The 12,104-nt window shown below is 43.3% G+C and overlaps 3 protein-coding genes across 5 annotated transcripts in view; 2 read left to right on the top strand and 1 right to left on the bottom strand.

Annotated features, from left to right (window-relative positions):
* Positions 1–4,113, top strand: part of LOC105189882 (sodium-independent sulfate anion transporter) — a 16,645-nt gene extending 12,532 nt beyond the window's left edge. Inside the window, exons 4-11 of the mRNA XM_011152261.3 lie at positions 555–756; positions 858–1,078; positions 1,865–2,210; positions 2,477–2,779; positions 2,884–3,029; positions 3,296–3,466; positions 3,688–3,841; positions 3,929–4,113. Coding sequence (XP_011150563.1) covers positions 555–756; positions 858–1,078; positions 1,865–2,210; positions 2,477–2,779; positions 2,884–3,029; positions 3,296–3,466; positions 3,688–3,841; positions 3,929–3,969 — 1,584 coding nt within the window. The 3' untranslated portion in view covers positions 3,970–4,113. The remainder of the gene's footprint in view (positions 1–554; positions 757–857; positions 1,079–1,864; positions 2,211–2,476; positions 2,780–2,883; positions 3,030–3,295; positions 3,467–3,687; positions 3,842–3,928) is intronic.
* LOC105189883 (galactokinase) lies at positions 3,676–12,086 on the bottom strand. 3 transcript variants are annotated; one of them, XM_025298281.1, is made up of 10 exons: positions 11,908–12,086; positions 11,592–11,634; positions 11,294–11,515; positions 7,267–7,359; positions 7,002–7,193; positions 6,047–6,233; positions 5,803–5,945; positions 5,426–5,723; positions 4,951–5,272; positions 3,676–4,865 (listed from the first exon to the last, which is right to left on the bottom strand). In XM_025298281.1, the coding sequence occupies exons 5-10, from the start codon at positions 7,161–7,163 to the stop codon at positions 4,796–4,798; spliced, it is 1,182 nt and encodes a 393-aa protein (XP_025154066.1). In that variant the 5' UTR covers positions 7,164–7,193; positions 7,267–7,359; positions 11,294–11,515; positions 11,592–11,634; positions 11,908–12,086; the 3' UTR covers positions 3,676–4,795. The 3 variants fall into 3 exon arrangements, with proteins under 3 accessions (XP_025154066.1, XP_025154065.1, XP_025154067.1); XM_025298280.1 differs by having other exon boundaries at positions 7,287–7,359; XM_025298282.1 differs by lacking the exons at positions 7,002–7,193; positions 7,267–7,359; positions 11,294–11,515; positions 11,592–11,634; positions 11,908–12,086 and adding an exon at positions 6,375–6,851.
* On the top strand, positions 8,433–11,255 carry LOC105189884 (uncharacterized). Its single transcript, XM_011152268.3, has 9 exons — positions 8,433–8,612; positions 9,207–9,393; positions 9,480–9,615; positions 9,715–9,932; positions 10,003–10,063; positions 10,165–10,293; positions 10,380–10,715; positions 10,811–10,893; positions 10,985–11,255. The coding sequence occupies exons 1-9, from the start codon at positions 8,576–8,578 to the stop codon at positions 11,109–11,111; spliced, it is 1,314 nt and encodes a 437-aa protein (XP_011150570.1). The 5' UTR covers positions 8,433–8,575; the 3' UTR covers positions 11,112–11,255.
* Positions 12,087–12,104: the final 18 nt, after the last annotated feature.

Raw genomic sequence — 12,104 nt, 5'->3', positions numbered from 1 at the left:
GTATCTTCGTCGTGTCTCTGTCTCTCTTTTAAGGAGAACGCGTGACAACGTGCAATTTCGAGGTCAAGGTGTATAACGACCCGGTAAATATTCATCCGAGGCTATCACTCGGTGTATACAGAAAACGCTAAAGCGACGCGATGCGAGGTAGAATTAAAGGAGAATTTTGTTCGCTCGTTCTAGCATTTATCTATTTTGTTTGTGAATCTGTGAACATTTTCTTAGAAGAAAGATTCCGGTGTAATTTATAATTCCATGTACGATCTTGGAGAATTGACAAGTTCTTCTGGAGATCTTTTGGAGAATTCATAGAATTCTTCAAATGTTACGAGATTCAGAGAGAATGTCGGAACGGAAATTTGCGAGATTTAAGAAGAGATTGTACAGATTTCTCTTTCTATTTATATTTTCTGTTCCGATGAAACCCACGGAGAATTTTTGAGATTCTCATTTATACGAGATTTATATTGCATCGTATTGCGAAATGAATTACACGGTATTTTAGAGAGAGATATTAAAGATATCGGAAGGGAAAATATATGTGATTTTCGTAGTATGGACTCTACTCGTCTTTCATGGCGTGCTTCGTATACACGATTTTTGGCTCCTGCAAGGATGTACCCGTAGGGCCGACCGCGATCGCCGCGATCATGACTAGAGAGACCTTGCAGAGAGCGAATCTGGGACCCGACTTTGCCGTCTTATTGGCCTTCGTCTCGGGCTGCGTTTCTTTGCTGATGGGTGTCTTGCAATTAGGTAATATCAATGACATACGCTCGGTATATTTTTATCTCGCGTGTTTTTCTCCTATATTTCGCGCCACTCTAAGATAATTTCCTCTATTTCCCGACGACTAGGATTTCTGTTGGACTTCATATCGGGGCCGGTGTCTGTGGGCTTCACGTCGGCAGCGTCGATCATTATCGCCACCAGCCAGGTGAAAGATATTCTCGGGCTCCACGTATCCAGCGGCAAATTCGTGCAAGTCTGGCAAGATATATTCAAGCGGATTGGCGAGACACGGCTCTGGGACGCCGCTCTGGGAATCGTCTGCATAATTGTCCTTCTGCTTCTACGGGTAAGCGCAGCGCCATTAAATTGCAACAGGCTAGCTAACACCTGTTCGTTATTCAGCGTTTGCAGCATTTAAATGGGTAAATTCGGGATGGTCCGTCGCGAAATAAATGATCGAGCTGCGTCCTCATTTCGTCATCATTTATTACGGACCGTGGATCCGGGTTAGACACAGTTTAACAAATTCCAGTATCCAATTGCGTTCGTGGAAAAAGAGAGGGAAATTCGTCGAGATCTGATTGCGAACGTCTAGAATCGATTCCGACGAGATTATATATATGTCGTGTCGTGTCGTATATCGTGTCGTTCTCTCTAGAATTATATTCTCCAATGTTTTGCACGATGACTCAAGTCTGGCTTGGCATCCGCGCTATTTAGCATTATCGCTTCTTCGAACTGTTTTATAATTACAAAGTAGAACACCATCGTGTTCCACACGCACAATAGTCGTACGACGAATCGTTATTTTCTAAATATCGGCCGAAGCTGTCATCTTACGAGTCGGTTGATTGCAATATTGATTACTAGCACGGGAAAGAACCGCGGTGAGACAATTATCGTTCGGAGCCAGCGATCTTTTTTTGCTCGCGCTGTCAACAGCGACGTTTTATCGCTCGCTTAACTTTGATTCGTTGAAACTGTGAGAAAATGTTGGGAAAATTCGAATGGAAAAAAGAAAATGATCTCAGGTAACTTTCCAATGTTCCGTTATTCGTATTAGTAGCAGAAGGATAAAAAAGGAATAAGAATGATTTATATAAATAAAAAAATTTTTCATGCACTCTTGCAGAAAGTAAAAGACCTACCGGTGATACCAAAAAATACCAAAGTGCCGTCGCAACTCCAACGAGCCATCGCGAAGCTGCTCTGGTTGATCTCCTCAGCCAGGAACATCATCGTAGTGATCATCTGTGGGATAATGGCTTGGCTCCTCGAAATTCACCTGGGGGAGTCACCCGTCATTCTAACGGGTCCTGTGAAGCAAGGACTACCAGAATTTCGTCTGCCGCCTTTCGAAGCTCATGTCGGGAATGAAACCTACACTTTCCTCGACATGCTCTCGTCTCTGGGCTCCGGCTGTCTTGTCATTCCAATGCTGAGCCTACTGGAAAGCATCTCCATCGCTAAAGTATTTTGTAAGAAAAACTCAGTTCTACTACAAACTACAAACCTTTACAAGGTCGTGAAGAGAAAAATTCTCTCGAATAATAATCAAGTATATAAAAAATTTGTAAAATTAAGCTTCGTATAATAGGCTTGCAAAGTGACTAATGAGAAATCTATTTCTCTCTGCCTCTCTGCACTTCAAATAATAATTTGATATCTAAAGAGCGGACACATTTCTCTCATCGGAGCGATTTTCCAGCTTCATAAAAAAAATGAATTTATGTTACACCCGTAGCTGATGGCAAATCGATCGACGCGACTCAAGAGATGCTGGCACTAGGTGCATGCAACGTATTGTCGTCCTTTGTGTCGTCGATGCCCGTGAGCGGCGGTCTCAGTCGAGGTGCAGTTAATCACTCATCCGGAGTGAAGACGACGCTCGGTGGGGTCTACACTGGTCTCCTGGTACTTATATCGCTGCAGTTCCTCACACCCTATCTCTACTACATTCCTAAGGCCTCTCTAGCGGCCGTAATCATCACCGCGGTCGTTTTTATGGTGGAGCTTCATGTGGTGAAGCCTATGTGGCGAACCAAAAGTAAGTTGTTTCTTCTTTTATACGATACGGATCAAATAGTCGCGCAATAAAGCGTGATTATGATTCTGTTACTAATCGTGTCTAACGTTGTTCTTTTTCCCCAGAAATGGATCTCATACTAGCCATCGTCACGTTGCTGTGCTGCCTTTTCGTGCGACTCGAGCTGGGCATAGTGATCGGCATCGGTATAAATCTCCTGTTCCTACTTTATGCCTCGGCCAGGCCGACGTTACGAGTTCATAAAGCTACGGTGAATTTTTTTACTATTCTACATAAAATTCGTTATGGTATATTAGACGCGTTTTCTATTACCGTGAAGTATTTTAACAGCAAGTTGTCTCGTAAATCGAAGATCAATTTTCCTCGAACTACCAGACATTCATTTCACTTATCTAATTTTACATCCTTTTCAACGACATATTTTTATTTTCCACTTTTGAAAAGAACATTTGAGAAGAGTATTTTTCACGCCACGTGAATAAATAAAAGAAATATGCATTATGTATCTCTTTACAGAGCGTCAGCGGCTGTGAATATCTTGTCATAACGCCGGATCGAAGTCTGGTGTTTCCGAGCGTTGAATACGTGCGAGCCGTCATCAGCAAGCAAGGGATGCGAGAAGGCACAGCCGTGCCTGTTGTGATAGACTCCACGCATATTCAAGCGGCTGATTTCACAGCAGCGAAGGTAAATAGATCGTGAGAGAACAATCATAATATACCTACTGTTGTATTAATTAACTCTCGGTATATCATACTACATGGTAATTGTAAGACAGGATTCATTTTATTTTATTAAAAAACGGGAGTAAATTTTCTCTTTGTCCTCTGATCAATGAGATGTCCTGGTGACACGGTTCCGAGGGTTAAACAAATAAAGCGTCGTCGTCAATTGTACTTTTTTTTCAGGGTATCAAGACTTTGATAGAGGATTTTGTAAGGCGTGGCCAGCCATTAATTTTTCACAACTTAAAGCCAAGTGTTATTCAGATCTTCAAAGGCGTGAAACCATCAAGCCTCACATGCAGTTCCAGTGAACTTGAGCTCAACGACTGCCTTAAAGGTAAATCGATCCTTTTATGGCGGAATTTCCACAGCGTTTATATATTATACTATGATGTTTACTAGATGTACTGTGTTTCTATCATAGAATACACCAATGTATCAATCGAGACGCTGAATCGATACTGAACGCGTTTAAATTTGGACGACGATGCAAACGACAGCTAGATTCTGGATTGGTCATCTCTCTCTCCTTCCTTAACGAGTATCAGTATTATAATGAAAATACCGTTGCCTTCGTTCCACAGACAGTATTACGCAAAGTATACAGTATAGCTCAAAGCAAAGCGCTACCTTCGTTTATCAACTGCGACGATATATAGTTGACTAAAGAGGAACTTGTATATATGTATGTATTTATGAACGCGAGCCAGTATAAGAATTAAGCTATACGCTATGTATTTGCACGATATTGTACACTATGTCATATTTTTGTACTTACGAGAGACGGGAGTTTGACAAGTGTGCACTCCGAATTTATCTTATTGAATCAGATAGGAACATATATAATTCTGTGCTGGATAGACACACTCGCGACAGCTCATTATATGTTCCTTACTTCCAATGCGAATAATCTCATTGTAAATATATCAGAATTCCGCTCTCGTGCCACAAAAAGAAAGCGTTCACGAGGAATGATTAACTCGCCAGAGCCGAGCGCGCCGTAAATCTCTCGGAGTAATTCACATATTCCAGAGTATCTCTTCTTAATGTGTTACATCATAAAGTATGTATACGGCGTATGTGCGACAGCACTTGCTCACCACGATTTTCATCCGTATACATTGTGTCTGGACATGTACGTATGGTTGGAAACAGTATAAGATAGAGAATTGATCGCTCCAGAATAATTTCCAGTCAGAACGACGAGGCTCATGGTGACGTCAGTGGTTGCAAGTGCTGAGGCAATCACATCGGCCTGCGTGCGTGTATGTTTAAGGCGTTAATACTAAGACTAACTCACGCTGATTTCTCGAGCACCTCCGGTCGGCGTCGCTATGTAGAACGTAGGTGTGCCGGAGTACCTACGAACCAAAATTAATAGCATCTGTACAGAACAACAAATGTAACGGGCTACTTAACTTGCGACTACGAACAAAGAGTACTAACTTCGCCGTCATATGTTGAATCGCCCTGTCGACCGCGTTCTTTCTCAACAAAGTGACGGTGCAGCCGCCGAAGCCTGCGCCCGTCAAACGGCTGCCTAACACGCCATCCACCTCTCTGGCCGCCGACACCAACGAGTCGAGCTCCTTAGACGAGACCTCGTAATCATCGCGCAGTGAGTCGTGGCTGTCGTTCATCAGCCGGCCGAATCGCTTCAAGTCGCCTCGCTCGAGTGCCTCCGCGGCGTCCAGAGTCCGTTGAATCTCCGTGACTATGTGGCGAGCTCTCTTGACACCGCGATCGGGCGCGTTCTGTAATGTTAGTGCTGAAAACACGAGATTCTTAACAGAAATTCGACGAAAATTTCTTTTTCGATCTCTTCCAATCTCATCCTGTTCTCATGCGTCGCTGCATTCATCGAGCTTAACTTCAAGCCTCGTATATTTCTTACTCCTACATTCTCAAGTTCGACTGTTACCTCGGATATCATTCATATCCGCATCCCTGAGACTTTTCTTGTTCAGCATTCGCGCGGCCTCGTAGCAACAGTCTCTGCGCTCGCAATAGGCACTCGAGCTCAGCTTGTGCGGTGCGTTCGAGTTCGTTATAAGGAAAACATAGTCGTCCATGTGCAGCATGGGTATCTGCTTGATGGCGAGATCTCGACAGTCCAGCAGAAGCGCGCAGCCCTCTTTGCCCATGACTGAGATGAATTGATCCATTATGCCGCACGGCACCCCAGCGAAATCGTGTTCCGCTTTTTGACACGCCAAAGCCTACGGATGTATCTGTCTCGTATCGTCTAATCGAACACAAACTGTACGACTGTCGAGCACAAGTATCGTCTTGGTTTACCTTCTCCTCCGGTTTCTCCGCTTTCTTGCCGCTCAACGCCTCTAGAAATGTGTAAGTCGCTACTTCCAGAGCCGCCGAGCTGCTGAGGCCGGCACCCGCCGGTACAGTAGACGCTATTACGGCTTTGAACGCGGGAACATCACCTGCAACATGGCTCTTTTTAAATCGTACAATATTCCTTGAAATGAAAAGCGGAAGCTCTTGATGGTCGCTCGTGATGACTTTGGGAATGTGAGCGACTTACAGACAAAATTAGCGATGCACCCTTTGACATAGTTTGCCCACTTTGGGTCCCCCGGCTTTAAATCGGCGCGACTACTCGCTTCGAATTCGACCTCGTTCGTTTCGCCGACCGTGTCGCTCAGGGAGACGATTTTCATTCTCTGTCCGTCGTGCGACTTGCCGGCTATCACCGTGACCATCGGCAATGCCTGATAGTAACAAGGCGTTATCAGTGATGCGTTATTAATTTATAATAATAAGTCATTTATATCGCGACAAAGCGTAGTCTTCAAAACTTTCAGTGAAAATAACTGTTACATTCTTTGTGTTATACGCAAAATATTGACAACCTTTGACACGATAGAGCGCAGTTCTATTATTGCAATTAGCAGTAGAAGAGAAAAATGTTTAAGAGGTCGCTCGCACGATCGACGTGCAGTCTCGTGAGTGGCGTTTGAGCGGCATCAAAGTGACGCGCTGGACGAACGTTCGTCAAACGAGTCTTATTTGCATTCTTTGATTATGTAAGCGGCGGTTCGACGTGCGAGAGACGTGTCGGAACGTCATACGGCCGTGACATCGTGACGTGTCTATCCTAACGCGAGCGATAAATCGTCTCCAGCGCGTGCATCAGACGTCGAACGCATCTTTTCATGATTTATGCGCATCTAGTAATTCGAGTATCATAATTTGCGATTAACAGCATGTCTCGACTGATCTATAATATAAACGCGATAGACTCTGGGACAGAATTTTATTTGCGAAGAAAAGAATCATGATCACGTTCGCAAATACCTGTGTACACTTTTAGAAATCTTCAAATATCTTTCCTCTAACACCACACAGACGGAATTCTCAAATTTTGTCGCAGATCGTAGATCGTCTGTTTAGAGCGAAATAGACGTAGGCTTTGGCGAAGGGGGGAGGAGGGAGCAGAACAGATGGAAGAGCTCGCGAGAGAACCCGAGAAACATTACCATTGGTAGTACAAAACCGTCGTTGTAATCCGTATGCTCGCCGATAAGATTGACGCGTCCGGGCGCGTAGACACAGACGGTGGCCGGCTCGTCGAATTTCTCGGCGAAGGCCCGCAGTGCTTTCGCCTTGACATTGCCGACGTCCGGGATCGGTGTGGCCATGTCGAAATCTCGAGCACGTACGACGCTGGTCTACAACGGAAATGAAGATTATTATGCGGGCGGACTGATAAACGCCGTGCTCGACGCGCGCAATGATACTGACGCTAATGTAAACCTCCTTACGTGATTACGAGTCGTCGACGAGGACGTTATCAGCGCGGAATCTGAACTCGCCGACCGGTCTCCTTCGCTTTTTCTGCAAATGGAATTGTACGAGTTACTGAAAGGTATTATTATAAAGCGAATAAGTGACTCAGATAGCACGGAACGTTTCAAAATCACCCCAAATATGTGAGCATATTTTGGGGAATGGCCTAAAATGTATTTTGGACAAATGCTCTAATCAATGCTGTTTTGGCACGTTCTGTGCTATTTAGAAAGTACGTCGAAGGAGGATCCGAGACATACCGGTGACTGTTAGCATACTATTTTTGTTCAAGGTGCTCAATTATACCTCGCTATTATGGGCAATTATGATATGCATTTTGATGGATATCGACGTGGATGCCCAAGCAAAATTCCTCGCATGAATGTCTCGCGAAACGTTTATGTGAAGTATCGGCGTTACCAGAATGCGCATTCCGAGTTGCGAGCGCGATCGCGACATAAACAGCATTCGTTACTGAACGTTTGAATGCGCGATTTCTCGCGCAGAACAACGACCTGTTCCGTCTCCAACGACACGCCGCGTGAAATTAACTTCGCATTAAATAAACAAAATGGAAAATGAATCTTTACGATGAAAGTATACGAATTTCGAGTATATAAGTTCCAGACATTATGAAAGTAGATGTACAGTGTTGTGTACAAATCTCTCCTCGAACTCTTTCAAGAAATTATTGTATAAAAGAGAAATCATGGGTAGCTTATATAATTATAATTGAAAAGTCACAGTGCGACTTTTTCATATAATCGTTATGTTTTTGTCATTGGGAATTTAAATCGCAATTAAATCACTTCACAAAACGTAAAACACGCTGCAAGGAGCTGCTCGGTGTCTCGATCAGGACCCTGCGATTTTTCTTATGGTCTCTATTCCCATGAAATACTCCGCGGCGGTAACATAGAACAGCCTAACGTGGAAGAACGGTCCTTTTATCTAGCATCAGCTTACACGATGAGATACACCTACTATTCGTTGGCTTGCGAGACGACGTTCGATTTGCAGTGAGCGCGATTCAGTGCGCGACTCCGACTACCACCACCACCGCCACCACCACCACCGACCACCATCACGCCGCCGTTTCCACTGCCACCACCGTCGTTGCCAACACGATGCAGGTGTTCTCGTTGACAAGACTCGGCTGACAAGACGCGTAAGTCAGACTGCGGCGATAAATTCGACTCCGACGGAGATATATTATGGACGCGCTGCGGGCGATTTAACGGCAAACTACCGCGGAGAATGTGCCATGTCGGTCTCGGATCCTCTCATCAAAGAGCTGAAAGGTAATCTTGCAATTGAGCAGGCAGGTTAGTCACGTCACGTTAGATATACGTGAGGGTTTATGGATTCTTTCTCTCTCTCTCTCTCTCTCTTCTTTTGTAATTACATTCGCTGCACTATGTGGCGCTTAAATATTACTGTATTGCCAAATAAAATATCAACTTGTCGGCGTTGATTTCTGTGATAATTGTAGAAGACGCAAGCTTATAACATCTCACTTTTTCATCGGATCATTTTCGTCAGTGTCGTCAGATAAGATTCACCGCGTAATTAGTAATAATGCACAATGTGTTTGGATAAATATATAAATATTTTGTATCTTAAAACTGATTCGAATGTCATGTGTGTTTCATTATTTAAATGTTTGATGTCGATAAACGTCAGAAGATCGTTATCATACGTCGTTAACGTCAACTCGGTTCTTATCTTCATGAATTATCTGAGAAAGGAGAATCTTTTAATTAGAATGATGAGATGAAGTCTATCTCTTTGAGTGATATTTTACCTCTGTTTTGTATCGATTACGTTAAATATAATTGCGAGGTATATGTAAGTGAACTCACATTTTATACCAAAACACATTGTGTACACTTCAGGATGGACTCGAAAGCTGATAGAGCATGGTAAGGAGATCACTGACAAAAACGAGGACTTACGTCACTTCTGCAAGTGCTTGGAAGACTGCCTGCAAAAAGGTCTACTGCCTTATTTCAGTAACATTGGATACCTCAAGGCACCCAGTGCATGGCACTGGTTGAAGCACATTGCTGAGAAAAACTATAGGTGAAACGATACGTCCATTTTCTTTAGATACCAGTAACTTATGACTCCATTCGATATATCTTATTTGATGTCAATGTGACTTCCAGCTCATACAACACATTATCATTAGTAGCGGAGCAAGCGAAACAGAATCCAAAGATACACACATCTACTGGGCGACTTCGTTTTCTAATAAGAATATGTCTGGTACGAAGATGTCTTCATATGCCGGTAGAAATATTGGTAAGACATCCATCACAATAAAATACGTTACAATGTGCATCTATTTACGAGACTTGTTAGTATGATACTAATTGCGGAAAACTGTAATTGTATTTGCAGACCAGAATTCCGACTTTAGCTACCGAATTTTACGAGTTAAAGAGTATTGTAGGAGATGACATTCTGCGAGAGATACTGCTGTCTGTTCTACTGCAGTGCAGTAAATTGAGTTTCAAGTTGAACTTAAGAAACGCGACTTTTTTGGACGACACATGGCTGATGCCAAAATGCGTAGCTCTACAATTGGTACCTTGCAAGAATCTGGGCATCTCCGTATGGTGAGTGTTGCTTTCGACGAAAGATGAGAGAATTTATGGGACAAATTTAACACACCGCTGTGCTTCACAGTTTCACCAACGAGAAGGCCTTGATCGTCAACATCGACGAGAAGTCGGTAGCCGCGGAAGACGTAAGAAAAGTCCACAGTACCTAGCGTAACGTAGCAGAATTAATAAAAAGGCAATTCCGTACAACTTAACGGTCATTTTTTACATGCTACGTATGAAACAGAATAAAGTCGAGATCGGAGATGTACTGGACGAGATAAACGAGAATATAATCACTGGCGATAGTAAGGGCAAGCTACGTAAAATTATGAGGAAGGCCAACGGGCAGCCGATCATGTTACATATCATCAAGGTACATGTCTCGCGAATAACAAAATAGATAAAATAAACATACTAATATGTGAATAACATGTTCGGTGCGTTATCGTGCACTTTTAGTATCGCACCAAGAAGACCCATGAGCTCTACGAGCCAATAATACATCTTATCAAGAACTCGGGCGTCGAGAGCATGAAGTCTTTGATACAAATATCACAATCAGACCAGGTGGAAGCCATCACCAAAAATCAGCCGTCTGCATTAGAGAATAAAACCTTAAGTAGCGGATTCTGCGTGAAGTATTGCGGCTCCGTGCACGTCGGTGCGGAGGGTGACGTCAAGCAAATCGAGAAAGCCATTTGGCGTCTACTGAAATCCGGAGAAGCGAAACAAGTGCCTGTAAGATTCGAGTGTTTAGAAATCGGGATTAAAGTAGAACACGAGGCAGACGATAAGGTATTGGTGCAGCCCTATGAATATAGCCTAAAATAATCGTGTAGTAAAAAATGTGGAACGTGCAAAACCTGATAAAGTGACATTTCTGTTCTCAGGTAATATGCAACCAAAGTTACATGGAGATCTCGTCGTGTGGACGCACCACCAACATTCCCGATTACTTTGCATTCATCGCAGGGTGAGTTTTATCAGATCACTGTTAGGACAGAAATTATATTAATGTGTTAATCTGAATCGCTCGTGTGATGGATATATCTCATCATCTTCAGGGAGACGAATTGTAATGTGGCGACAAAATTCGACGCCTACATCTTTCACCATCGAAACGAGTACGAGGTCCAACAAATATTACAAAGCCTAGGGCAAGGATTTCAACGCACGCACTTTGCGGTATAAATAATGGTGTACAACTTTCAATGATGTGTATGGAAGAGAAAAGTATCCTTACTTTCATATCTTCCAGGCGTCGCGTCGTTTATCAATAATGTTGTTCCCGTATCTGTGATCATAAAACTCCCCCCAATAAAACCGTAAGAATTATCATGTTAATAACAATCACAAAATATGCATTGACTCACGATTTGATCCTTTTGCGGCTCGCCGGTAACTCTTGGCATTTGGATAAAGCGCTTGCATTAGTCAATTCAATCCCAGATCGATACTTCAGCAACAGGAGCGTCCAGCAAAATCACTCACATCATGACAAATATTGAGATCAGGTCAAACGATGCCACGTCGTGGAGTCACAAACGCTTCGCGAACGTCGCAAGTTTCGAATCTGACGGTTACAGTTGCAGCTTCTGCAATACGTTAAAAGTGTTATTCAAAGAGCTCAAACTCAATTGGTAACAGTAGAAATCTCATTATAATACATACGTATTTGGTAGATGGCGGTAGCAGCTGTTATCAATCCCAATCTCTTTTTGAAATGCAATATGTAAATTGTACTAAATTTTACTTGATTATATAATTTTGCCTAACATTCGGGTCACAGTTTATATTCTATACTTTATATTCTATACTTTGAAAATATCTAATATACTTTCGTACGATATTATTTAGTAACCTGTTGATCATCTTTATCATTTTTCTTTACTTATGCATATTCATTTAAAGGTTAGCGCAAAATGAAAAATGCAAATATATTCCTCATGCGGGAAAGTGCAGAAGAGTGTATTTGAAACGCGTGAACCTTGTATTCATCGAGTGTGCGCATTGTGCGACGCGGAACTTGCTGTCATCGTCGCCGTCGCCGTCGTCGCCGTCGCCGTCGCCGTCGCCGTCGCCGTTGCCGTTGCCGTTGCCGTTGCCGTCATCACCACCGCCGTCGCCGCCGCCGCCGTCGTCGTCGTCTCGGCTCGGCAGTGCTCGGTGCCGCTCGGTTCTCTC

Source organism: Harpegnathos saltator, unplaced genomic scaffold (genome assembly GCF_003227715.2).
Source record: "Harpegnathos saltator strain DR-91 unplaced genomic scaffold, Hsal_v8.6 scaffold213, whole genome shotgun sequence".
NCBI lineage: Eukaryota > Metazoa > Arthropoda > Insecta > Hymenoptera > Formicidae > Harpegnathos > Harpegnathos saltator.
Note: the sequence above shows the minus strand (reverse complement) of the source record. Positions and strands in the feature narration are given on the sequence as shown.